This window comes from Brassica napus, chromosome C3 (assembly GCF_020379485.1).
Source record: "Brassica napus cultivar Da-Ae chromosome C3, Da-Ae, whole genome shotgun sequence".
In the NCBI taxonomy this organism is placed as follows: domain Eukaryota; kingdom Viridiplantae; phylum Streptophyta; class Magnoliopsida; order Brassicales; family Brassicaceae; genus Brassica; species Brassica napus.
Genome location: NC_063446.1, coordinates 4941126 through 4967594, shown reverse-complemented (window position 1 = coordinate 4967594; position 26469 = coordinate 4941126). Strand labels below are relative to the sequence as shown.

The 26469-nt window shown below is 38.8% G+C and overlaps 7 protein-coding genes across 8 annotated transcripts; 3 read left to right on the top strand and 4 right to left on the bottom strand.

The window, feature by feature from the left end:
* Positions 1–1342: 1342 nt before the first annotated feature.
* On the bottom strand, positions 1343–5030 carry LOC106434342 (mechanosensitive ion channel protein 9-like). 2 transcript variants are annotated; one of them, XM_013875189.3, is made up of 6 exons: positions 4928–5030; positions 2720–4145; positions 2513–2633; positions 2109–2402; positions 1822–2024; positions 1343–1741 (listed from the first exon to the last, which is right to left on the bottom strand). In XM_013875189.3, the coding sequence occupies exons 2-6, from the start codon at positions 4105–4107 to the stop codon at positions 1501–1503; spliced, it is 2247 nt and encodes a 748-aa protein (XP_013730643.2). In that variant the 5' UTR covers positions 4108–4145; positions 4928–5030; the 3' UTR covers positions 1343–1500. The 2 variants fall into 2 exon arrangements, with proteins under 2 accessions (XP_013730643.2, XP_022567839.2); XM_022712118.2 differs by lacking the exon at positions 4928–5030 and adding an exon at positions 4245–4660.
* A 1772-nt stretch (positions 5031–6802) lies between these two features.
* Positions 6803–8555, top strand: LOC106386759 (elongation factor 1-beta 2-like). The gene is made up of 5 exons (XM_048752091.1): positions 6803–6976; positions 7055–7171; positions 7246–7309; positions 7878–8004; positions 8125–8555. The coding sequence occupies exons 1-5, from the start codon at positions 6891–6893 to the stop codon at positions 8400–8402; spliced, it is 672 nt and encodes a 223-aa protein (XP_048608048.1). The 5' UTR covers positions 6803–6890; the 3' UTR covers positions 8403–8555.
* Positions 8556–8605: 50 nt separating this feature from the next.
* On the bottom strand, positions 8606–18389 carry LOC106386760 (the record flags this gene model as incomplete). Its single annotated transcript, XM_048752946.1, has 3 exons — positions 8606–8911; positions 9339–9566; positions 18363–18389. Coding segments are annotated over 3 exons (306 nt in total), but the record flags the coding sequence as incomplete, so codon positions are not given.
* Positions 10563–12227, bottom strand: LOC106386761. The gene is made up of 4 exons (XM_013826575.3): positions 11953–12227; positions 11608–11738; positions 11338–11442; positions 10563–11247 (listed from the first exon to the last, which is right to left on the bottom strand). The coding sequence occupies exons 1-4, from the start codon at positions 12025–12027 to the stop codon at positions 10788–10790; spliced, it is 771 nt and encodes a 256-aa protein (XP_013682029.2). The 5' UTR covers positions 12028–12227; the 3' UTR covers positions 10563–10787.
* LOC106386762 (PH, RCC1 and FYVE domains-containing protein 1) lies at positions 12364–18040 on the top strand. The gene is made up of 9 exons (XM_013826576.3): positions 12364–12848; positions 13346–13432; positions 13655–13744; positions 14185–14265; positions 14385–14579; positions 14649–16769; positions 16982–17128; positions 17210–17592; positions 17666–18040. The coding sequence occupies exons 1-9, from the start codon at positions 12780–12782 to the stop codon at positions 17799–17801; spliced, it is 3309 nt and encodes a 1102-aa protein (XP_013682030.2). The 5' UTR covers positions 12364–12779; the 3' UTR covers positions 17802–18040.
* Positions 18366–20924, top strand: LOC106386765 (rhodanese-like/PpiC domain-containing protein 12, chloroplastic). The gene is made up of 8 exons (XM_013826578.2): positions 18366–18647; positions 18723–18836; positions 19194–19285; positions 19565–19665; positions 19746–19850; positions 20053–20161; positions 20552–20602; positions 20674–20924. The coding sequence occupies exons 1-8, from the start codon at positions 18404–18406 to the stop codon at positions 20752–20754; spliced, it is 897 nt and encodes a 298-aa protein (XP_013682032.2). The 5' UTR covers positions 18366–18403; the 3' UTR covers positions 20755–20924.
* Positions 20925–21001: 77 nt separating this feature from the next.
* LOC125584144 (polyadenylate-binding protein RBP47B'-like) lies at positions 21002–23707 on the bottom strand. Its single transcript, XM_048752090.1, has 8 exons — positions 23445–23707; positions 22418–22895; positions 22229–22335; positions 22018–22148; positions 21836–21926; positions 21589–21735; positions 21403–21500; positions 21002–21314 (listed from the first exon to the last, which is right to left on the bottom strand). The coding sequence occupies exons 1-8, from the start codon at positions 23586–23588 to the stop codon at positions 21218–21220; spliced, it is 1293 nt and encodes a 430-aa protein (XP_048608047.1). The 5' UTR covers positions 23589–23707; the 3' UTR covers positions 21002–21217.
* Positions 23708–26469: the final 2762 nt, after the last annotated feature.

Below are 26469 nucleotides of genomic sequence, written 5' to 3'. Positions count from 1 at the left end.
GAAAACAAAGAGAATCACGTGCGTTTTAACTTTTGAAAGGCGATTCCCATAATAATATAGTTTATGCGTCCGGTCACAAGTTGATGACTCGAACGTAAAATTATTGAACCATAGTCTTATTATTTTTAATCTATTGACACCTTTTTCTTATGTCCAACGAATTGGTATATATTTTCTTCTTTTACGTAGTATTTAAAATCATGTTCTTAAATAAAAAGGCTGTTGTCCTAGTCTCCACGTACGTGCTTGATGACAAGCATTGAAGCATATACAGATCATTCTCATTTAATTAAATGATGAGATTTAGATAAGGAAAAGAAAAGAGAACATGCATAGATCGAGAAGTTTTGGATTCTTTCGGTCAAAGTTTTTGTAACATCCCGAGTTGTGATATGTGAAAAGGTTTAAGAGAATTGATTTGGCTACCTATGTCATCAAAGTTGACTTACCTTTTCCGGAGCACATCTTGAAATAACTCCAGAGTTAAGCGTGCTTGAGTTGCAGGGTCAGTAAACAATGATTTCGAGCCTTGAAAAAATTAACGGACCGATCGCTGGAACGGGATGGAGCCCACGGGCCGAGAGAGAACGGACAAGGGCGGCCCATTAGCTGTGGGCGGTTGGGGCGTTATAAGTGGTATCAGAGCTGGTTAGCCATCTCGGTTCTGACCCGAGAGGCGTCTTGAGACCTGTCGTGGGGCGCAACGAGGACGTTGCGTTCTTTGAGAGGGGGTTTAAGAGAATTGATTTGGCTACTGATGTCACCAAAGTTGACTTACCTTTTCCGGAGCACATCCTGAAAGAACTCCAGAGTTAAGCGTGCTTGAGCTGGAGTAGTGGAAGGATGGGTGACCTATCGGGAAGTGATTCGCGATAGCGTGCGAGTGAGGCCAAAGCACGGGGAAAGGTCGGGTGGTGATTGCAGGGTCAGTAAACAATGATTTCGAACCTTGAAAAAATTAACGGACCGATCGCTGGAACGGGATGGGGCCCACGGGCCGAGAGAGAGCGGACAAGGGCGACCCATTAGCTGTGGACGGTCGGGGCGTTATAGTTTTATCTTCACATAACCGGCCGTTATCTTAATTACTTTGGTTGGATTTTATTTTCTAGATTGGTAGGTCGTTCGGTTTCTTGTTTCTCAAGTTATTTCGGTTGACAAAACTATATTGCTTACAAAGGAAAACCCATGTATCATCACTAAGTCCTTTTACCAGATCTAGTAATCCAATTAGATCAATTAATTTTTAATGGTCTTCGCTAAAACTAGTCGTATGATCTGCATATAGTATAGTATAGTGGTCTGTGTTAGTAACATGGTTGTGTCGGATCGCTCAGATTTAAATAGTACCACAAGGAAAACAAAAAGGAACCCATACCGAAAAGTAAACACGGAAACCACATTAAGTTCTGTGAGTTGAAAATTAAACTGAAGCAAACGAAGCTAACTAGTACTACTTTAGTAAATGCAATAAGGAGATAAGGAAGAGTGGTCTTCCACTCATTTGTGACCGGTGAGGTGGACTTCTTGGGAAAGAAGGGTGTAATCAATCTCAAGCTCCTCAAGTATTCGCTTAAGAGCAATGATCAGCCCGGTTCTTCTGACATTCTTCTCTCCGAAGTTTTGGAAGTTCATGGTGTGTGTTACGAGAAGGTTCAAATGCAGCTTGTTCACATTCTCAATCGCCTTCACCATCAACAATGGTTCTGGATACCAGTTTTGTGGGTTCTGCACCAAAAATCTGACCAAAACACACACCAAGATCTTGTCAATACATAGTGAGTGAGTGAGCTGAGTTAATGAGTGATTTCAAATACTTACTCTGTTACTTTTTCCTTGAGAGTGGCAATTTTTGCGGCCGGCGTTGCGAATGCGATGGAGAATTCTATTGAATCTCCCATATCTGGACTTCTGTAGAAATTGCTTATTGGTTTCGAGACTAAAACCGCATTTGGGTAAAACACTTTCTCGTTGTCAAGCTTGAGGAACACGGTGGTTAAAAGATCTATTTCTTCAACCAGCAACTTCAAAACAAAATAAAAAAGACCCAATAATTAGATGTTTTAGTAGTAATAGTGAGCAAAAAAAAAACTTTCAGAGTTATTTACCGCCACGCCGTCAATAACACAACGATCACCGACGTCATAAGGGTGCATCACAAAGACAAACACAAAGGATTCAAAGATATTCTTGCAAGTACTTCCGATCATGAAAGCAAGACCCACAAATTGTGAAGACATAACCACCAAAAACTTGGTTGTTGCTATATCCAGAAGTACCAACCAAATGACGAAGGTGATAACCGACAAGACTGCAGTTATAAGTTTATCCACCTGTCTAACCGCTGTCTTTGTGTCGTTTAGTGAATGTCCTAATGCTTTCCTACTTGTGTAAACATTAACCTGTAAAAGATAACAACACATGTTTTCACACCAACTTAATGTTCTTAACAAATGCATGCATGGTAAAAAATATTAATGTTTATTTTTATAAAGTGTTTGAGGAATGTTACCACCCAATCTGTAAAAGCATTGCGTGTGATTTTTCCGGTCTCACCACCATCTATTAATGGGAGTACAAGGTCTACCTCTTCCTTAATCATGAACCTTAGCAAGTCATCTTCCTCTATGTAACTGAAGAAGAGAGAGAGAAAATATCATGTTTGTATGATTAATATGAAAATTATAAGAAAGCAGAGTAGTTGTGTAATAAAACTCACTTCTGGTTTGGCTGAGCAACATTATTGAAAATATCATAAGCAGCAGCCACAGCCTCCATCTCATTAGTTATCTCTTTATCAGCTTTCTCTTTCTGATTGCTAACCTCATCCAAAGTGTTGGATATGGTTGAGAGACCTGAAGCTCCAACAGCTTCAATCAAAACTCGCATTGTCCAAGCAGAGACCTTCTCTTGTTTCATCTTGTGAACCTTTCCCATATCAAGCACTTTTTTCCCTTTCACCGTTCCATTCTTGGTGCTCGTGAAACTAAGATGGCCAGTGCTCGGCACGCGCCCAACGCTCTCTGCCTCTTCTATAAGCGGAGGTCCCGAGAGTGTCTGGAGAACGTACTGGTGGAAGACAGACTCTTGAATCCTCTCGAAGAAGTTTCTGACGTTGAACTTTGAAGCAAGGATTTTCAAGGCAAATGTCTTCACCAAGAAAATGATTGACCCGACCAGAAGGGAGACGATAGTCCAAGTTATGAAGTCGAGAAACTTGGTGGCCTTACGAGAGCGCTTCTCGTCATGGTCGAACAGAAAAACCCAAGCAACTAGGACCAGACTGAACCAAATGAAGACTTGAACGTTCTTCTTCAGACCATGCACAAAATACAACACTTTCTTACGTAGAAGATAGTTCTTCTCTATGATGAACACCGCTAAATGCATGAACCAGTTCGTCACCAACATGCCGCTAAAAGTCACCATCACAAGAACGCACCATTTCCAAACTACCAATCCCCAAATGCAACGCTCCTTCACCTTATCAATTGTTAAACTCACGACCAAAGTGCAAAGAATGGCTACAAACAGTAGAAACTCAAGCAGAGCCAGAGGTCTCATTCCACCACGCTTCACTCGGTGCAGCTTAACCTTTTCGTAGATTTCTTCATTTTCATCGGTTTCCTCCTCAGCAACTTTACTCATGGCATTTGAGCGAACACTCCTATTCGAATTGTTATTAGGGGAAGCTCTATTAAATGAGTTCCTTGAAAATGAGGCAGCTCCAAAATGTTCCCTAAGGGTTCCACCATTTTCCTCAACTATAGTACTTTTGTCGTACCGATAGGACTGTTGTTGCCCAAACCTTGAGTTGGGCTTGGAGTAAACCGACCTCGCAAGAGATTTCCTCCGAGTTAGACCTTCAGTTGGAACTTTAGGCGGCTTATGAGTGCTGCCAGAGAACTTATAGCTTTCAGGAGGTGGGATGATTAACGGATCTGGTTTTGGATTCCCCGCATGTGACTCAGCTACCTTGGAAGGTGATGCTGATTGGTCTCTTGACGCTTCTGAAACATTGATGACAACTTCTCCTTCGTTGCTAGTTCTCCTCTCTGACATCCCTATGTCACCTTCAACCGATACGTTTGCAATGCGGTTTGACATCAATGGCTCTGTGAAGAGCCCTGAAGCTTGACCAAATCCTAAGAACACAAGAATACAAAAATGTACCAATGATTAGATCAATCACGAACTCGTACACAAGTACATACACTGGTAGCGACTTTTGACAAAATTTTCACCTTTTTAATGACCAAACTTAGGATTGTGTCTAGCTTTTTAAAAGAAAAAAATCTAAAAGTTAAACCTTGAACCCTAAACCAAACCCTACAAGGCTAGAACAGAGTTTTGCATAAATGACCACTTGTGTCCAAGTAAATGAGAGCATGTTTATCCGGGGTCTTTAGTGAGGTTTTTAGTGCGTAGACTCCCACAAAACCTTTAAAGATCGGTTACAAAAACTATTAATTAAAAACCGATTTTAGTGAGTTTCTTACACTGTTCGCGGATCCCACTGACTCGTGTCGGCCCGCAATTGGTTTGTTTTTTAATTATTTTTTTTTTAGATAAAAAAAAATCTAAGAAACACATTTAAGTTTCTTAGGGATAAACATATGGTCTGAGTATTTAACTACTCAAAACAATACACACTAACTCTTTAAAAGACGCCATTTATCCTTACAAAGACGTATGAAAAACAAAACGTTCCCAAAAACAAATATGCATACTTTCACTGAAAAAAGTAAATGGAACTTGCATTGTTTAATTTAGATTTGAGCTTCTTCTGTTTTAAGATATCAGGTTTAATAATGTTACCAATACCAACTTACTCTTGGGCTACTCAAGAAAAAGAATGTTGAAACAGAGCAGGTAAGTAACTTTAAATGAACATTCAAGAAAAATGGAAAAGAGAAGAAGATCGTACAAGGATAAAGAGAGCCGAAGCAAGGAATGATTTTGAAACTTTAGTCCCTGTCTTGCTCTTGCAAATTATGAACTCCAATTTAACTGCATTGTAGAAATCAAATGAACTACATATAAATACAAAAAAAAAGAAACAATTAAATACAGAGAATCACGTGGGTTTTCAGAGGCGATTCTACCCATGACAAGTTGATATCTCGAAACGTAAAAAATGATATATATTGTCTCATTTTTCGATCCAAAAATAGTCTTATTTTAATTTATTGACACCTTTTTCTCATGTGATCCAGCGACTGGGTATATTATATTTTTGTTGTTGTTTAATTTCTTTAAAGTAGTACAAAGAATCAAAGATCATGATCTTTCTTGTAAATGATTTTGCCATATGCACGATACAAACTTAATCAAAAGGAATATTAGAAATGAACTCCATTTAATCAACTGCATGTGCTCTACGTAAAAACACAAGAACATGAATGGAAAAGAGCCACACTGTTTGGTGCATAATAAAAAGAAAAGGTGGTGAAGCGGGACTCTACAATAACTTTTTGATATGGCCAAGGAATTTGCAACAATCTTTTAACAAATAGAATCTTTTTGTAACAGATAGATGGATTAATGATTGCCTACTCTTATATGATACCCTAGCGATGTTGATGCTCTAATTGCCTACTGAAAGTTAGCAACAATGGGCCAATGGCTATGGATTTGGCCACTACTTTCTAGCATTGCTTTTGGTTAGCTCATTTCGATTTTAGCCATAAACTTTCACTTTAACTTAGTTATTAGTCAACTATAGTCAAACACAAACACACAGGCGACAGCAAGAATATATTCAGATTAGGATGCTTCTGATTAAAACCCTAGTTTATTAGCGTTCTTGGTTCTCAACCTTATTTTCACATATACGATACATCGACAACGCCGATTTGGGAATCTCGATGAAAAATTCAAGCCAGCTAAACTTTATAATAAAAATTTGAATATAAGCTGCTCTTTTTTCTAATCTTCTGACAAAAAAAGATAAAAATAAAAACTGTCTCCATCCCCCTACCATCCTTTTAAATTTGAGACTGTAAACCATTCAGTAAAAATTTCAATAATTTGGAGTCTAAATTTTTTTTCCCACAAATTTAAAGATCTATTTGCATATAAATGTTTCTAAAAATTTTGGGGTCTGAAGCAAATATTTCATCATACTTGGCCCATGTTTCGACCGTCAGGTATTAAACCTAAAAGTAACATGCATCCAAAACCTATCTTTAATTCATATTTTTTGATCGAAACTAGCTAAACTAATTAATATTTCTAAGAATGTTACCCAAATAGCCTTGCACCAGGAGTACTTTTCTAATTTTGGTTAAATAAAAAGTTTTCACCACTATAAAATAAAAGATATATTACGAAAAATATTTCAAGCTGGTAAACTATCAGGGAAATGTCTGACTGTTTAAAAACGTATGTCTATACATGCTTAAATTTCTGATTGTCAATTAAGATGAGCTTGAAGTCTTCAAACATCTAACCATTATTCGCGGGTATCGTGCTTGACCACGCCATTTTTGTATTCGCAAATTAAGTAGAAAGCAATTTATTTATTAAATCGTTCAAATTTGTGTACGCCTGGATCTAGGCATAGCTACACAATCACAATGAGGAAACACATTGATGAAGGTTAAGGTGCAAAATACTACTCCCAACATTTAGTTCTATTATGGATCTTTCCAGATAAATAACTGGAAAGCCGAGGAAAATAAATAATCGGAGAAATCTAAACCCAAATTTATTCTTCCCGGACTCTGAGCAATCTAAAGGCCCATTATAAAGCCCAAATAATAAATTCAGCTTAGCCCATACAAGTTTATTTCCTAATCAAGTAAAGTTTAAGGTTTTCTCAGTGGCTCAGTCTCAGTCTCGCTTTCTACTTGTCCTAATCTCTTTCCCTCCCTCCTAAAGCAGCTTCAATGGCGGTTACCTTCTCAGATCTACACACAGAGCAGGGTGTCAAATCCGTGGAGGAGCACCTCGCCGGAAAAACATACATCTCCGGGTAAGTTTCTCGCTTTCCTTCTTTTGCGTGTAGCCTTTCCACTGTTTCGATGTCTTGAGAGAGGTTTTGATTTCGCAGAGATCAGTTGTCTGTGGATGATGTGAAGGTCTACGCCACCGTTTCGGAGAAACCCAGCGATGCTTTCCCTAATGCTAGCAAGTGGTACGATTGCGTCGCTTCCCAGCTTGCTAAAAGGTTCGTCCTTTTGAAAACTTGATTTGGATTGTTATTTGACTTTCAGTAACTCACAAGTTTCGAATTTGTTGCAGTTTCCCTGGAAAAGCTGTAGGAGTGTCAATCGGTGGCTCTGCTACTACTTCTGCTCAAGCTGAGGTGCCTTTACCTGAAAGCTTGATCCTTTATTTGCTCTGTTATTAAACAATCACATGTTCTATGTTTCTGCTTAGTACAAATCGTAGAACTGTGCGTCTGTTTTAACTAGTTTCACATTGATTGATCTGAAAGCTTGATTCTTTCTGTGCTCTGTTATTGAACAGTGACATGTTCTATGTTTCTGCTTAGTAAAAGTCGTAGAACTTGAAAAGGGTAATCGCTGTAGTGTTGAAGAATGCTCTGGTTTGGTGATACTTGTATTAGTAATCCATGAGTTGTGTTTGTAGAAGAAACTTTCATTGTCTGTTTTAGCTAGTTTTACATTGATTGAGAACAAGTACCTGCTCAAGCTGAAGGGTCTTTACCTGAATGCTTGATTCTTTTTCAAATCGTAGTTTCTGTTCTCTATTATTAAACAGCGTCATGTTCTAAGTTTCTGCTTAATAGAAATCATAGACCTTGAAAAGGTTAATCGTGATAGTATTGAAGAATGCTCTGTCAACGAGTTGTGTTCAGTAGAGGAAACTTTGTTTGTGTGTTTTAGCTATTTTCCATGGGTTGTGAACAGACACCTCCAGCTGCTGCAGCTGATGACGATGATGACATGGATCTGTTTGGTGACGAGACTGAGGAGGAAAAGAAAGCTGCTGAGGAGAGGGAGGCTGCTAAGAAGGACACCAAGAAGCCCAAAGAGAGTAAGCCTATCTATTTGATTTGCTACAAGCATGTTTCTTTTGCCTTTGTGGGGAGGACATGTAGTGGGTAATCAAAATGATGAGTTACCATTCTCTTTTTAATATCAATCTCTTTGTTAGGTGGAAAGTCCTCTGTGCTTATGGAAGTAAAGCCATGGGATGATGAGACCGACATGAAGAAACTGGAAGCAGCTGTTCGCAGTGTTGAGATGCCTGGTCTCTTATGGGGAGCTTCGAAATTGGTACCAGTCGGTTACGGTATCAAGAAGCTCACGATCATGCTCACAATTGTTGATGACCTCGTGTCCCCAGACAACCTCATTGAGGACTATCTCACCTGTGAACCTAACAACGAGTACATCCAGAGTGTTGACATCGTCGCATTCAACAAGATTTAAACCTCCTCTCTCCCAAAAGATGTTTTGATTTTCCCTTCCAGGTTTTGTTCTTTTGTGTTGTTTGCTGAGATGTTTATGTTTGTAGTGGCAAGACGTCTTTCATGTTACGAGAAACTTAAACTATCAATGCTTACTGCCATTGCTGTTAAGAAACCCACTCAAGTACAGTGTGAAATACACAAATAAGTGTGTGGGGGAAGAAAGAGTTCAAAAAACGTCTATTATTTTTGGGTTTAGGATGCATGCGTAGTTGCAAATTTGACATTGCAAGCATGGCTCGTAAGTGTTAATTAATATATGGGATTTGACAGAAATTTGGTTCATGTTATCTTAACTCTCATATCGGACTTGAAGGCAGAACTCAAAATGTATACACCAACCATGAGTATCTTAACGGATGGCGCAGATAGATTACAGAACACTGATGTCTTTACAATTGCAACTCTGGAACATAGGCCCTAGTTTGGTCTGATGCAACAATTGATGTAGGTCAAGATCCTCTTCTTCTTCTGCACGATAATTAACTTAGTGATGTTAACTACTAATCCACTATGCTAGAAATTTTGTTCACATATTTTTATCTATTTTTTGCTTTCCCATCATTTGAATTCTAACGATTAATATGGGATGATAAATTTAAATAGGTTCTAAAAGAAATATTATATTTTCAAGGAGATTCTTATCCAACTCATAACCTGAACATTACCGGTTCAGTTATGTCTATGAGTTAGAGAAAGAAGTGTAGTAAAATTCTTGTATGAAAGCACGTAGAAACACAAAATTAAACCAGTGACGCAAAGAGAACTAATTATTATACCACCTTGTGATGATCCATGCGCGTTGATTAAGGGGAAAAAGGATCATCTAACAAGGTGGATATAATTAACAAAGAATCCATAGAAGAAGAGTAAGTAGAGAGAGAGAGAGATGTGTTACCATGACAGGGTCATCATCTTGGGTTTCGCGGCGATGGTGAAGTTGGTGATGGTGGTGACGACGAGCACTTGCCATGAGTTCTTGTTCGCTTCCCAAAGAATGTGAGACATCAGCTTTGTTCAGCTTCCTGTTAGCGCGAGCTTTAGTAAACACAACCGAGTAGTCTGTTGCGTCTATTCCTTTTTGGTCCCACCCTCCGAACTGTGGCACTGGAGTCCATCCAGCATTCTGCATATATATAGCCATTTTATTAAAACCTCGTTAGATTAATCATATACTATATAGTTTGCGTAACGTTAAAAGAAAACAAAACAAACGAGATGTTGAGATTTCATCGGTTAACTTTCCCCTTTCTACAAACGCGCATTAACCGATGGAACCTCAACATCTAGATTCTCAATAATTCTAAAATCATGGTAACTTAATGATTTTGATGAAAGAAAAGAATTAATTAGAGAGCCATGCCTCCCTTCTCTTTTCCATAAATAGATATTTGCTTGATTTAAAAGAAAGAGGATTTTAAATATTGATGAATGCGTTCATCAGGGTGAAGACATTTCTCTTGAAAAACTCCACTTTTGATTTATAGTTGAAAGTGCTTGGGACTTCACAACCCCCATAGAATCTGATTTAGGTTATTTCTAAACTTGGGGAATCTCAAGCAATGGTGTTCCGTTACATGCGGGCCCTTTTGTCATATTGTAAACTAATATCAACTTTGTATCGTTCTGTAAAAAGGCTGTTAGGCCATGCAGACGATACAGAAAATAAAACTAAAAGCAACCTTTTATCGTTATTCAAACGGAATATTGTAAACCTTGAGACCCCTTTTTGGGCAAGTAACTTTAGCCATCTGGACCATCCCTGCTGGTTTTGCTCTTTTGTAGTATTAAAGAGTAACCAGATAAACAAAGTGATAACATTTAGAAGCCACATAACCTAAAACAAGCATCATCGAATGATTCCTTTCCGCTTTATTCAAGACTTGCTGATATTATTTACCTTTCGCGTGCGTGGTTGGACCACCACACCACATCACACCACCCATGTGTGGAATAGAAAGTGTGTTGGTTATCAATTTCAATTTGAGTTTTTAGTTATTTACACGTTCCTCAACATAACTTGCTTTTCTTTTTGGCTTCTAGATTGTTCAGATGCTTAAAGTCCAACCACCATGAATCAATTTCCCTTTTAAATATTCACCCAAGAAAAACACACTACATCTCATCTAATCAATTATTTTAAACAAAAGCTTCAAGGTTTAATGAACAGAGTCGAATGATTTGATGGTTGTTGAAGAATTAATTGTATGAGACAACAAAGGTCACAACTGGAGATATACCACAACATTAAAAACTAGTTGCTGTACAGAGGATGACACTAAGTCATGGAAGTGGGTGGGAGCTTTTTAACAGGTGCGATTTACTTACAGAGAGGAAGTATCCACACTCACTTCCTTCCCAACCTAACCAAATGGGCCTCGTGCTTTGCTGCTGAAGCTACTTCAGCTGCTTTGTTAGCAGCTTCCCGCTTCATCGCCCTCTTTGCACGTCTCCCTGTTGTGTTCGTAGTCTTCACCTGCTTATCCTTAGGCTCACATGACGATGACCCAGAACTGGAACTAGAACTAGAACCAGAACCACTGTGTTTCTTGACTGGTCTGGCTTCTTGACGCCCGGATCTGACAAAACCATTGTCACCCCATCTCCGGTTTCCTATGCGAAGACCTGACCCGTGCATATAAAGCTCGTCAAGGTCATCATCTTCATCGTAGTCACAAGGAATGTCGAAATCATCATGGTGGTAGCCGTAGCTGTATGACGCCTGTTCCACCATCACATCCAACGGTATAAACCATGAGGCTCTCAGGAGAAGGCACACACTCTCCTCAAACAAAAAATCTTCAATGCTGCATAGAAACACAACAGAAAATTTAGTTAAAGGCACATAAAATTCCAAACTATATATGGTAATTCACGACATGCAGACAACAAATCACCTGCCATCAAGAGTCCGGTGGACACTGAGGAAATCAAATGGATGCTTACATTGCGGGCATGTAGGACTCTCTTTGCAACTCGCCCAACGAAGTATGCATGTCACACTGAATAAATAGAAAATCAAATAAATCATTTTAACAAAACTAAATGATAAAGTCAGTTTCTAAACACAAACAATAAAATGTTCATACTTTTAACTAGTAGAACATAAAACCCAATCAGATGTAATCATCTCAAAGAAACCAAGATAAGACTCTAGAATTGTATACCAGTACGTATGCTCACAGCCTTTCACCATGGCAGTCTCTTGAAGAGGAATTGCATTCAAGCATATAGCACAACAGCCGCCATGGTTTCCGAAATTGAGCTCATGGGTCTCTTCCTGGATCTTCTCTTTGCCCTAAACAAGGTTCAGATAAGACACAAGAATAAAGCTGCAAACTTTAGCAAACCCTAATCGCCCAATTAGAAATTAAACAAATATCAATGCACAAAACCAAAGGTATACATTTCAATAATGAAGCAAAGAACCAGCTCAAACTCCAAAACAAAGAGCTACAAAGCAAAAACAATATGATCTCGAAACGCGAAGATTAGGGTAAGACGAAAAAAACCTGATCTTGAAGAGCCAAATCCTGAATAGCTTCGACCAGTTGCTGCTCATCCACGATCGCGGTAACAGAACTCATGGCAGCGGAAATAAATAGATTGGGTAGTAAAGGAAGAAGATCTTTTCCCTAAATCAATTGGTGAAGAAGAAGAAGAATGAGCCTCTTATCTGAGGGAGGAAGAGAAGGTGGGGAGTGGTGGTGGGTGGGTCAGAGATCCGAATCGAGAAACGGAGATGCGGCGAGAATGATTCCGATACCCTCCAAGAAAAATAATAACAGAAATGATAACCCTCTCCGTCATTTAGAAGGTTTTATAATCATAACCGGCTCTAAAAATTTTGAACCGAACCGAATCGAATTAAACCGAACCGAGCACGTAATTGACGATGATGGTAAAGCAGAAAAATAAAGTAATCTTTCTCTAGTCAGAGTCTGCCTTTTGGTCTCTCTCTCTCTCTCTCTCTCTCTTTTGCTCGCTATAAACTGGGATCAATGATGGCATGTCTCTAGATTCTCTTTCTCTCCTTCTCAACCCCTCACGCGATTCAAAAGAGTCCATTATTATTCAGGATCCAGAGCACACACACACACATTTGCCTTGTATACTTTTCGATTTGAGCGGCGCCACTTGTTCAGGATCGATTTCGAATCTGCACGAGCTAAATTCGAAGCTGCTCTGCTCGGAATTCAAACCGTAGATCATCGATTCGTAGCTATGCGGAGAGGATTTCGTGTTTTAACGACGACGTATTCTTTCGATTCATCGCATTTCAGCTCGAGCAGTGTGACTCAAGGGGTTTGCTACTGAGAGGAAAAATTTTTTTGGTTTTATGTCGAGGAACGCACGGATGACATCGGATCTTAGCAGAGCCGGCCCAGTTGCGAGGGATGTTGAGCAGGTCTATTAGGCGATGTTGCTATTTATAGTCAATCTAGGTCTTTGTTTTTTTGATTCCATTGCTATAATTAGGTTTTCAAGTTCTAGTGAATTTGTGGAATTGCGAATTTGAGAAGTTAGGCGTTCGAATTCTAGGTTAGTGACGAGCTTTAGCTAAGTACTTAAGACTCTTTAAGTCCACTTTTGGAGTCTCCAAGCTTGAGTCAAAGTTATATAATTCAGTTCATGAGTTCTTAGCAGTCTCTTGTTAGAGTTCTATCGAGTGAAGTTTCTCAGAATGTAGTATTAGATCATCTCCATTTAAAACTGTAATCTTATCCTCTTGTTCAGGTTCATCTTGTCGTTTTGATAGTGTTTTTTTTAAGTGTGTACGTCGTCCACTGATTTTTTCTCTTTGTTAATGTTTATAATGTAACTGTTTTTAAGCTGGAATCAACCAACTCTTGCCAATATATTCGACCTTTATTTATCTTATGGTTTTTTATCAATTTGGTTCAGGCTATCACGGCCCTGAAAAAGGGAGCTTATTTGCTCAAGTATGGAAGAAGGGGAAAGCCTAAGTTCTGTCCATTTCGCCTTTCTAATGTAAGTCTTGTTGATTTCGTTTCCTTTTTATTCTGTGTAAGAATTTTTTTTTTTTGGGGGGGGGGGAGCTACTAACTTTCCTTTCTCCTTTTTCTTTTATATGAGAGATTATTTTTGAGCCTATAGAGTCCTTTAGCTTTGTTATATTGCCTCTCTGCTGCTTGTGTGTGCGGTGTTTTGTTGTTCTGTGTCTAAGCAATTAGTTTGGCCTGTAATTTTCAGGATGAATCTGTTTTGATATGGTTCTCGGGGAATGAAGAGAAACATTTGAAGCTGAGCCATGTTTCTAGGATCATATCTGGGCAGCGCACTGTAAGTTTTTACATCTGTGGACAATGTCAGTTAATTCTCCCCTTAAACTGGCAATAAAATGTTCAGAATAAGTTTCGTGAGAGTAGTTCTAGTTATTTCATTGCGTTTATTTGGTTTGATCTCTATTTTTGCCTAGTAGGAGTGTCTTCTCCTGGTTGTCTCTGAGCTCTACTGTCATTTTTCTGAGGCGGATTGTCTTCCTAATGTGATCTGAATTTGCTCTTTTCTTACTGTCGTTTCTTCAACATAAACTCATAAGAATGTTTGGTGCTTATGCTACGCTTGATTGGATTCTTTTTTTTTTTTCATTTTCCTTTAGCGAGGCAGGTCGGTCTGGATTTGACTTGCATCGCACTTTCTTTAGTCGTATGTTGCAATTTTAGATCTTGCATATCTAGTGTGCTATTCTGATACGTCTTGCAATGGTGTTTCTCTTGCAGCCTATTTTCCAGAGATATCCCCGTCCCGAGAAAGAATATCAATCCTTCTCGCTGATATACAACGAGAGGTCACTGGACGTGGTGAGTTTTTGCTTATAGTATATTCTTTTCCTAGGTTCCTCTATGAAATCATTATTATTCCATTACTAAAATGTCTGTTATTTATTGAAAGTTCATTAATTGAGAATTTTATTTTGTAGATATGCAAGGATAAAGACGAGGCTGAAGTGTGGTTTAGTGGTTTAAAAGCCTTAATCTCTCGTTGTCATCAACGGAGATGGAGAACCGAATCAAGAAGTGATGGGACTCCATCTGAAGCTACTAGTCCAAGGACATATACCCGGAGAAGCTCCCCGTTGCATTCTCCATTTAGCAGCAATGAAAGTTTCCTGAAGGTACTAGAATGAAATATTCCCTTTTATTTTGTGCATGTCTTAACGAAGTAATCTTATGCTACCTTTCAGGATGGCTCTAATCACCATCGTCTTCACAGTCCATATGAGAGCCCGCCTAAGAATGGCATTGATAAGGCATTTTCAGACATGTCGTTGTATGCACTTCCTCCAAAGGGATTTTTTCCCTCAGATCCGGCAACTATTTCGGTTCACTCTTTGTCATCTGGAGCCTCTGATTCCGTACATGGTCATATGAAAGGTATGAGTATGGATGGTTTTAGAGTTAGTCTGTCAAGTGCGATTAGTTCTTCGAGTCATGGTTCTGGTCATGATGATGGAGATGCGTTGGGAGACGTTTTCATTTGGGGAGAAGGAATAGGTGAAGGTGTTTTAGGTGGTGGAAGCCATAGAGTTGGAAGTTCGTTTGAGATCAAAATGGATTCCTTAGTGCCAAAAGCTTTAGAATCTTCTATAGTACTTGATGTCCAGAATATTGCTTGTGGTGGACAGCATGCTGTCCTTGTCACAAAACAAGGAGAAACTTTTTCTTGGGGAGAGGAATCAGAGGGTAGACTTGGCCATGGTGTAGACTCCAATGTTCAACATCCAAAGCTTATTGATGCACTCGGTACCACAAATATTGAGCTTGTAGCATGTGGCGAATACCATAGCTGTGCAGTTTCTCTATCGGGGGATTTGTATACCTGGGGTAAAGGAGATTTTGGTATTCTGGGACATGGAAATGAAGTTAGTCACTGGATCCCGAAAAGAGTGAACTTTCTTATGGAAGGGATACATGTATCATCCATCGCTTGTGGACCTTACCACACAGCTGTTGTGACTTCTGCTGGGCAGTTGTTCACTTTTGGTGATGGGACCTTTGGTGTTTTAGGACATGGAGACAAGAAAAGTGTTTTCATACCTAGAGAGGTAGACTCTTTGAAAGGTCTTCGCACTGTCAGGGCAGCCTGTGGTGTATGGCACACAGCCGCAGTTGTAGAAGTCATGGTTGGAAGCTCGAGTTCTAGTAACTGCTCCTCAGGAAAGCTCTTTACATGGGGTGATGGTGACAAGGGTCGTCTTGGGCACGGTGACAAAGAACCAAAACTTGTGCCTACCTGTGTCGCAGCTCTTGTAGAACCCAATTTTTGTCAAGTTGCGTGTGGACATAGCCTAACAGTTGCCCTAACAACATCGGGCAATGTCTATACTATGGGTAGCCCTGTTTATGGTCAGCTTGGAAACCCACATGCTGATGGAAAGGTACCAGCTCGTGTTGAAGGTAAACTTCACAAGAGTTTTGTCGAAGAAATTTCTTGCGGTGCTTATCATGTTGCAGTTTTAACTGCAAAGACTGAGGTTTACACATGGGGAAAAGGATCAAATGGTAGACTTGGCCATGGGGATGTAGATGATAGAAATTCACCAACATTGGTTGAGTCGCTTAGGGATAAACAGGTGAAAAGTATTGCATGTGGTTCTAACTTTACCGCGGTTGTCTGCCTACATAAGTGGGCATCAGGGATGGATCAGTCCATGTGTTCAGGTTGCCGTCAGCCTTTTAATTTAAGGAGAAAGCGACACAACTGCTATAACTGCGGACTTGTGTTCTGCCACTCTTGCAGTAGTAAAAAGTCCCTGAAGGCGTGTATGGCACCCAACCAGAACAAACCATTTCGAGTGTGTGACAAGTGTTTTAACAAATTGAAAAAGGCCATGGAAACTGATGGATCATCTCATTCTTCTTTGAGTCGAAGAGAAAGTGTCAACCAGGGATCAGATGCAATTGACAGAGATGAGAAGTTGGAATCTAGATCCGACGGACAGTTAACTAGATTCTCATTGTTGGAGCCCGTGAGGCAAGTGGACAACCGATCCAAGAAGAATAAGAAATACGAGTTTAACAGTAGTCGTGTCTCACCAGTACCAGGCTCTCACCGGGGTTCACTGAACATAACCAAGTCTTTTAATCCAACTTTTGGAGTATCAAAGAAATTCTTTTCAGCGTCTGTTCCAGGCTCCCGAATTGCGTCTCGTGCAACTTCACCAATATCAAGACGTCCAAGCCCACCTCGCTCAACAACTCCAACTCCCACTCTTTCGGGGCTAGTTACACCGAGAATTGTCGTGGATGATACCAAGAGAACCAATGATAACGTAAGCCAAGAGGTGCTTATGCTAAGATCACAAGTAAGCTGCTTTCCACGCTCTAATTCTGGTTCCTCATACCGTAATTGTCACGCTTTAACACATATAGAAAGAAAACATAGTTTGTGAGCTCATGCTATTTTGTTTTCGATTATCCTTGTGTGTTTCTAGATTATCCTATTGCTACATGAAATCATTTATCTCTTATTCGTTGCATATGCCTATGCTAATTCACTAGTAAACGATTATCACAGGTTGAAAATCTTACACGGAAGGCACAGCTTCAAGAAGTTGAACTGGAAAGAACAACCAAACAGCTAAAGGAGGCCTTGGCAATTGCTAGCGAAGAAACAGCTAGGTGCAAGGCAGCGAAAGATGTGATTAAATCACTTACTGCTCAGGTAAATGTTTCCTCTGTGCTTTTAACTGAATGAAAAAATGATGTATGCAGCCATATTAATTGTTTTATTAAAACCATGCAGTTGAAAGACATGGCTGAAAGGTTACCTGTTGGATCAGCTCGGACTATCAAATCTCCTTCGCATAACTCGTTTGGTTCCAGTCCTGATTACGTTGCCCCTTCTTCTAACTCCTTAAACCGTCCAAACAGTCGAGGAAGTGATCCTGATGGTCCAAACACCATCCCAATGTTTGCTAACGGGGCCAGCACGCCTGTTTTCGATGGTGCAAGTTTTCGACAGCAAGCGAATCATGCTGCTGAATCGATAAATAGAATCAGCACGCGAGCAAAAGAAAGTGAAGCTCGTAATGAAAACGAATGGGTTGAACAAGATGAACCTGGTGTGTACATCACTCTCACAGCCTTACCTGGAGGGGCGAGGGATCTCAAACGCGTCCGTTTCAGGTACAATTCTTTTCTCTCTTTTTAAAGTTGGTGATGAAATGAACATAATGTGAGGATGATTTGGTTATGGCAGCCGAAAGAGGTTTAGCGAGAAACAAGCAGAAGAGTGGTGGGCGGAGAACAGAGGACGAGTTTACGAACAATACAATGTACGCCTAGTCGTTGACAAATCCAGTGTGGGTGTAGGAAGTGACGACTTGGCTCATTGATATTGTTTGTTATACACATCTTTTTTTAACACGAGTTTTCATAGGTTGGTTTATTGGGGGTTATAACAAAAACAAATGTGAGATTAGGAGTGATTCCACCGTCTTCTTTCATTTTAGTTTGGGTGTTTTCTCTTGTATATTCATTTGTAAATTCTATAAGCATTAAGCATACACTGTCTCTGTCTCCATAAATGCGATCATTGATGTTGAATTTGAAACAGTACTAATGGTTTACAGCAGATTGTGAAGCAAAAAAGAAAGTTGCCACAACATCTCTTTATTTTTATTTCATGTCTGTGTTCAGATTTAGATCAGTTTTAGAGCAGATTGTGAAACAGACAATTTTCACTTCGTCTGTCTTCATATTCGCGCATGCATGTCTTGTCATTCATTGAATTTTTAATATGCATGAGCGTGAATCTACAAGTCTTGTGACTAATAATCAGAAAAACCTTAAAAACTGTGCGATTCCGCGAATTATCAAAAGTGGAGGCCCTAATCAGTAATTATAGATTAAAATCATGGGGTCCACCACATTCACACACTTAAGTAAGTGGTGACCTCTCTTCTCTCACACGCTTGAACTCGTTCTTAGGCCCAAAATGTTAAGAGTAACCGGAAGTCTCTCAGCGGTATCATCTCCGGCGGCGGTAACTTTCTCCGCCGCACTGAGACTCTCCGTTGCCCACACTCTCGCTCTCGCATCTCCTCCTCCCCATCCCCGCTGCCTCTCCACGTTCTCTCGTTCACTTCTCGGCAGACGCATCTCTTCGCCCGGAGTCCGACCACGCGTTCCTTCAATGTACCCGATTAGGCTCTCTGGCTTCTCGGCTCTCAAAGCGAGAGGTATCTCTTCTTCTGTTTCTCTCCCCTTTCTTACTTCTAGTGTCAAAGACTTGATCTTTTGTTTTTTTTTTGCAGCTTCGTTTAGCAGTGGTGGGAGTAGTCCAAGCAGAGAGATTCTGGTGCAGCATGTGCTTGTTAAGGAGGGTGATTCTGAGCTCTTTGCTGAACTCCAAAAGAGAATCTTGGATGGTCTGCTTCCTTTAATCTCTTTTCACCCGTTTTGATATTTTCATTCTTAGATGAGATTATGCTTTTGTTTAAATAGGCATGTAAAACTTATATATTCAGACAATCCTTCGGTTGTTTCTGCGAGTAGCTTTGTCGGAATGGAGACAAACTTGTGTCCAAATGTTATCTTTATCCTTAATTTTTGTGGAATTTTGTCACTCTAGTCTGTTGCGCCTCTGCTTACTCAATTTTTGTTTGTTTTATGTGGGCACTGGTTACATTTATAAATTTCTCATTACTTGACGTTCATTTTATTTTGTTTGTATTCAAAGATTAAGGGTGTGTACTGATTTTTTCAAGTGACTATTTGTTGTGAAGGAGAGGATATGAGTGATCTTGCAGCTGAATACTCGATTTGTCCATCCAAGAAGGAGGGTGGTATACTTGGATGGGTTAAACTTGGTCAAATGGTATTATGCTCTCTTTTCTATACTTCTGTCCATTTCTTTTGGTTGTGAGATAGCTAATAGCATTGGTATTGCATTCACCCGTTCAGATCTATAGCCTATAGGACCCTCGTTGTTACATAAGGATGATGTAATGATTGCTGGTGAAACTTTTAGTGTTGACATCCATGTGCAAATGGAATGGTAGAATGTAACTAACAATAGAAGTAAAATTCCACAACGTTTTGGGAAGATTTTTGGCTAGGTTCTGCTGCAATATGAGAATGATTAACTATTTCTCAGGTACCAGAGTTTGAGGAAGCTGCGTTTAAAGCAGAGCCGAATCATGTGGTCAGGTGTAAAACCCAATTTGGCTGGCACTTATTGCAAGTTCTATCTGAGAGGTAATTCTTCTGAGAAAAACCATCCTCCGTTTTCTGTTGAATGTTGTATATTGTTTAACGGAAAAAGGTTACATTGACAGGGAACCTGTGAAAGACATCCAGGTGGAGGAGCTGCATTCCAAAATGCAAGATCCAGTTTTCATGGAAGAGGCTCAGTTAATTGATGTCAGAGAACCTGACGAGATGTAAGTTCCTTTCATCTCTTATCTTGACACACGTTTCCTTCTTCACCGATTCTCGATGGATTATCTTTGTTTAAATATATTACAAAAATTTGATTTCCAGAGTTTAATTCTTCTGCCATTTAGATACATGTGTACCTTAGAATAAAGGACAAAGTAACCAGTGGTTTCTCATTGTTTTTCTGTTTTGTTTTACTTGTTCCAGAGCCACAGCATCCTTGCCAGGATTTAAAGTGTTCCCGCTCCGCCAATTCGGAACATGGGCACCAGACATCACTTCAAAGCTGAACCCTGAGAAGGATACATTCGTCCTGGTATGTTCAGTCTCATCCGCTTATACATATGATATGAAGTTTGAAAAAGTTCAGTGGCTCAACACTTAGATGTAGGTCTACCGTATCTGGTCTAGCTGTTGTGAGTTGGTTATAGAGCAGTTTGCGTGTGCTTACTTATACGGGTGTCCCTGGCCGCCCGGCAGATTATTTTTTGTGGTTTATGAGAATTTCATTTCATAAATCAAAGTCACTCTCTGGTTTGGCTGAATTGGAAGAAGAATTACAATTTCAGAACTTTGTTTTCATAAACAGCTCTATATGGACTAGAAGCTTGTGATGTATAGATTTTAAGATCGTTTTAACAAAGAAACCTCTGTTCTTGAAAGTTCTTTTTCAAATTCTTTGACTTGCCTTTTGTGTGGCATACAGTGCAAGGTTGGTGGCAGGTCGATGCAGGTCGCCAACTGGCTGCAATCTCAGGTAAAAGATAAATAATTTCTGCTTCTAATATTGGTTTGTTGACATCTTGATGTGTTGTCTTTGGTCCTCAGGGCTTCAAGAGTGTGTACAATGTGGCTGGTGGAATACAAGCCTACTCTCTCAAGGTTGACCCATCGATTCCTACCTACTGAGACTGCCCCATCAGAGATTCTAGAGCATCCCATACAATTTGCTCTATTTAAAAAAAAAACAATTATTGTATCGTAATCCAAATAATCGCAAATCGTATTCAGGGAATCATTTGACATTTAGAACATACAAGCTCACTCATCTTGGAATCATTTTTCATTTTTAACAGTAAGTACCTGTTTTCGATAAAACTCAAATCACGTAAAAACTAACGAGTAATGAGAGATAATCTCACTTGAAGCACCTTTCTTTTTCTTTGCAGACTTCTTTATTGAAAAGCAAACAGAGAAGCATAGAACATCATAGTTTCCAGAAAGTCGGAAGATTCACAGCTCTGCATTGTAACTACGATCCTAATTGTACATTACATTAAAAAAAAAAATCTCAAACAAGGAAAACATTCAAACAAAGAGCAGTGAATTGACACATTAAACATCTGAAAAAAAGCCACCGTCCTAGTTGCAATCATTTTCCCAATTGTGATGACAGTGCTGAGGTACGTTGCCACAATAGCCGTCCTAATATGGCATTTGCGTGAACCGAAAGGGAAACTGCATTTAACCTACAAGTGCGCAAAGAAACAATAAATTAGACATTCAACTAGTCACCCACTCAGGTAGAAACGTGTAAGAAAGTAAGAAGAAGTTTACTTTTCTACATCAGGAGTGGCCATGGGATCATATAACTCTTGTTCTGCCCCAGCAACTCCACCAGCCGCAGAGTTTGTAACTTCTTGTGTAGCCTCTCCCTGAATAAATTTCAACCATAAAGCATAAGTAATTAAGTATCCACATATTGCAAAAGAATAAATAAATTTTTAGCTATTAGTTCTTTACCTGTTGTGGATACTGGGGATAGCCATATCCACCATATGCATACACGGATGGGTCTTGAGCTGCCCCATAAGCATAGGCTTCATAGCCTTGTCCGTAACCATAGTACCCATTCCACTGACTTGGATCTGCTTGTGTGACGTAACCATCCTATAACAAATACCAAAGATCATCAACGACATTCAGTGAACCACCGAGTAATATGAGGCTCTACATCATATAAGTATAGGTTATAACGAAAAAAATTCACCTGTCCTGGATTTTTACTCCAAGAGATGCGAATTGCTTGTTGACCAATCACATGTCCCTGCATTTTTTGAATGGCTTCTTCAGCAGAAGGCCTGGGGGTCAGCAAGGGGCAGAAGAAGTAAAAGATATTAGTGAACATGGAAGCAACCACATGTGAAGTCTGAGTTTTGCTGAATGTTTTACCTGGTCTTGAATTGAACATAACCGTATCCTTTTGTTGCAGGTATGTTGACATAAATAACCTCTCCTAATGGCGAGAATGCTTTCTTCAGCTCTTCCTCTGTAACATTTGGGTCCAGATTCGCAATCAAAACCTATACACCAAAACAAATGCATGAATCAAAGCAGGCTAAAATTTAGAGAAGAAAGCTCAAGCTTTTCAGATTAAACTTACCGTCGTACAGGTGATGTCATTTTCAGGTGCAAGCACCTGCGCTGGTTGAGCAACGTATGCTGGAGCAGCAACTGCAGATGGGACTGGTACTGGAACCGGATAAGCAGCTAAAAAAAGAGCTTCTAATCAGATGAACCAAAAACAAAATTCTATTTAACATAATTCAAATCATGTGTTTTGTTCTCATACCTTTGGTGACATATTGTTGCTGCACACCAACGGTTTTTCTAGGCGTTGCCACGCTGATACGCATAGGCCTTGTTGAGCAATACAAACCATTCATTTCAGACATCGCTTTGTTCCTTTCACTTTCGTCAGCAAACTTAACAAACCCGTAACCTTTCGAACGTCCGGTACTTGGATCGGTAACAACCTTGGCACCTCTAACGGAAGAGTAGTGAACACGGAATGTCTCGTGAAGGAGATAATCTGTAACATCTGGCGCCAAGTCTCCAACAAAGATAGAATGATCAGGTCCAGCATCTACTTTTTGACCTGAACCAAAAGAAGCCCAGTTTAAGCGGAAGGCTACTTCCGTTCCAGGCATCAGTGTCCCGTTGTACGTCTGAAGCGTTCTCTCCGCTGCTGCGTGAGATACAAACTCTATGAAACCGTACCCTTCTGGCTGGCCTGTGATCTTGTTACGTATAACCTTTGCAGAAACAAGCTGCACATACATGGATACACAGATCATTATAGGAGCATACATATAAACTGTGGACATCAAACATGGTGAGAACCTTAAAAGACTCAGACTTTCAATGAAGCGCAAGAAAGAGACCGTTTCATAGAACGCACCAAGGTAGTATCTATACAATACCTAACATCTCCAAACCAGAGCTTCGTCTATTCATAAACGGGAAATAAACCCTATCAACGGCACATATATGGATATACAGATCATTGTAATGTTGATTTAAATATTCTTCCACACCTAACAGTTAGGAGCATACTTATAAACTGTGCACATCAAACATGGTGAGAGCCTTTAAACCATATTGAAAGACTCAGACTTTCAATGAAGGTTAAGCAATAGACCGTTTCATAGAGCTCTACCAGGTATCTATACAACACTTTAACATCCCCAAAACCAAAAGTAATCTCATTTTATCTATTCTTAAACCAAACCCAGAGGAAAATAGAGCTGTAAAATTGGAAGTATACGAAGCTACAACAACACGCGGAGAAGCTGAGGGGAGAAGAGAATAAGGTTTACCTCGCCGGTTTGGGAGAAGCAGGAAGAGAGGTAGTTCTCGTCGACCCAGTACTGCAAATCTCCAATCCAAAGGGTTCGTACTTCTTCCAGCGTCTGTGGATGGTGATACCCTCCTTGCTGCTGCGGAGGCATCATCATCGCCATCGTCTCTTTTTGCTTCCCTTAGCGGCGAAAATATAACCTGAACACACACGTCGCGGTCGCGTTATAGTGAAGTCGGCGGCGATAGATCCCGGCCGATCTAAAATATTGATTTGCGGATAAAATTTTCGGATTATTTAGTGAATTAACGGGTCGCCCGTACGGGTCATGCCCGTTTTGTCTATACCCGCCCGGAATTGGGCCTAACCAGCGGGTCTAAGCCCAATTTGACATCAGTAAAATGTCGCGGTTATTTTTTCTGTCTTACCAATTGGCTCTATTTCGGCGGTGAAAGAAAAAGAGTGAAACCAAGAGTTTGAGATCCTCAAGTTGTGTATAATAGGATCAAAGCAGCCGTGACTACCCTGTATTGAAAAAGACATTGGTCTCAAGCCCCAGATTAATATAATTTTTTTTAGAAATTCAAAATTTAAAATAATTTATAATCTAGTGGTTTAGACTTATTTTTAAAAAATCTTTCCACGAGAGTTTGACTAAAACTCACTTTCTGGATTCATATATTTTTCCTATATCACATAATATAGTATATTTATGTAATAAATTTATTCTTTTACAGTGTTAGCCTTGTGTATTTGGTGAAGGTGATATGATGTTTTAAGTTTTAAAAAAAAAAAACTTGCCTTAGGCTCCTAAAACTTTTCTCACGGCACTGAATAGGATTTCGGATTTATGAGTTGGATTCATATTTTAATTGTGTTTTCTCAAAGGTTATTTAATGGTAAATTTTGGTTGTTTGAATATGATACAAATTAAAATTTCATATGGTCTAGCGATGCTTTTGTTAATACATATCAAGAAATAATGATGTAGCAAACTCAAAGAATAACAGCTTTGATGACCTACTTTTGAGGTAATCTAACGATGTCATGTTAACCTGATAAACTTATTACACATTGGATTGGATGTAGAAAATTAAATATAGTATATATGTATCTATCCAAGCGAATAAAATTTGTGATGATTATATGACAACATAAAAATGATTAAACATAAACTCAGATATCCCCGTAATAAATTGCACTTGCATGACAATACAACATGATTCTAGTTATTTCAAACGTGGAGTAGAAGCTCAACAACATTAACCACATATGCATATGTTTGGCTCTAAATGGATGGATGCATGTGCTTCTTTGCTTTGAGAAGTGTTTAGTACGTGATAAAAGATTCTCATGTGGTCAAAGTCAATAGATTCATAGCCAATAATGTCTTCATTTAATTATTGGGTCACTTCATTTTATTCTTGACCATCTTGATGTTAATTTGTATAAATACAACCAAAGTAAAACTCAATTATTTTCATTTTTGGGGGACATCTTTCGTTACAACTTATTTGCGATTTTTGAGGGGACATCTTTCGCATGTGGGATTTCCTTTTTGTTTGGCATCAATTTCGTTCTGATTTGCTCAGTTTGTGTTGGGTTTGGTTTCCAAGTAGACGTAAACAAACTTCTCATGTTCTTTCAAACTATTGTTTATTTGATACAATGGAACTATAAACAATACAACATATTCCTAATCTAACAAGTATGGCTCGGTTATATAGACATCTCAAACTACCGCTAACGTCTTGCATGAATTAACGGAAAACGTCTTATTTATGCCCGAACTAGGGGTCGCCGAAAAAAATACATACTTTAACTTTTACTACATGCCAAAACATACCTTCACTAATCAAAAATGTCAAAGTCATGCATGAACTAAGAGTCGATAAAAAAATATATATCTCAACTCCTATTGCATGCCAAAACATACCTTAACTAATAAAAAATTTGAAATTTATGCATAGTCTTTAGAAGTCGACGCTAATCCCAATCTATATTATTATTTGCGAAGTAATTTTTCGCAACGGAGCTTTCACTTTAAAAATTAGAGTGGCTAAAGTCTATGTTACCCTTAATGAATTTTTATATATCTTAAAATCACTTCTTAGAAAATATCCTTATACAAATATATTGCTTCATTAATATTTACTTAGATATTAATTTTATCTTAAAATTTAACTTTCATAATAGTAAAATATTATTTCAAGATAACAACACAATATATAAAAATTATCTTATATTTTGTTTTTTAAATATAATATTTCAAAAATCACTTCTCTTTTTTTTTTACTTTTATAATAGTAAAATATTATTTTAAGATAACAACACAATATATAAGAATCATTATAATTATTTAAAAAATATATATATAATTTTTAATATAAAATTCATTTTATTATGTAATAGAATATATATATAAAATTCATTAAGGGTAACATAGACTTTATCCTTTCTAATTTTTAACGTGAGAGCTCCGTTGCGAAAAATTACTTCGGAAATAATAGTATAGATTGGGATTAGCGTTGACTTCTAAAGACTAGGCATAATTTCAAATTTTTTGATTAGTTAAGGTATGTTTTGGCATGCAATAAGAGTTGGGGGGTTTTTTTTTTTATCGGCCCCTAGTTCATGCATGAATTTGAAATTTTTGATTAGTGAATATATGTTTTGACATGCAGTAAAAATTGGGGTATGTATTTTTTCAGCGACTCCTGGTTCGGATATGAGTAAGCCGTTTTTCAGTGAATTAACGTATAGCTACGGTTGTTAATGATTGGTTGAAAGAAGTTAATATTGAGATATATGGGGTAGGTTGGAATTTTGTACTTAGCATTGCATGGTAACATCACTGTCTCTCTCCCTCACTCCTCTCAACGTCACCATTTAATACTTGAACTGTTGTATAAATTTTAAAAAGAAAAGCATATTGTACTAGTTAAAGGGGGTCTAAGTCTAATTAATCATTTGGAGTTAACATTAATCTGCATAATCTGGTGTTTATTTTGGCAACGATAATAACTACAATAATCTGCATTCTG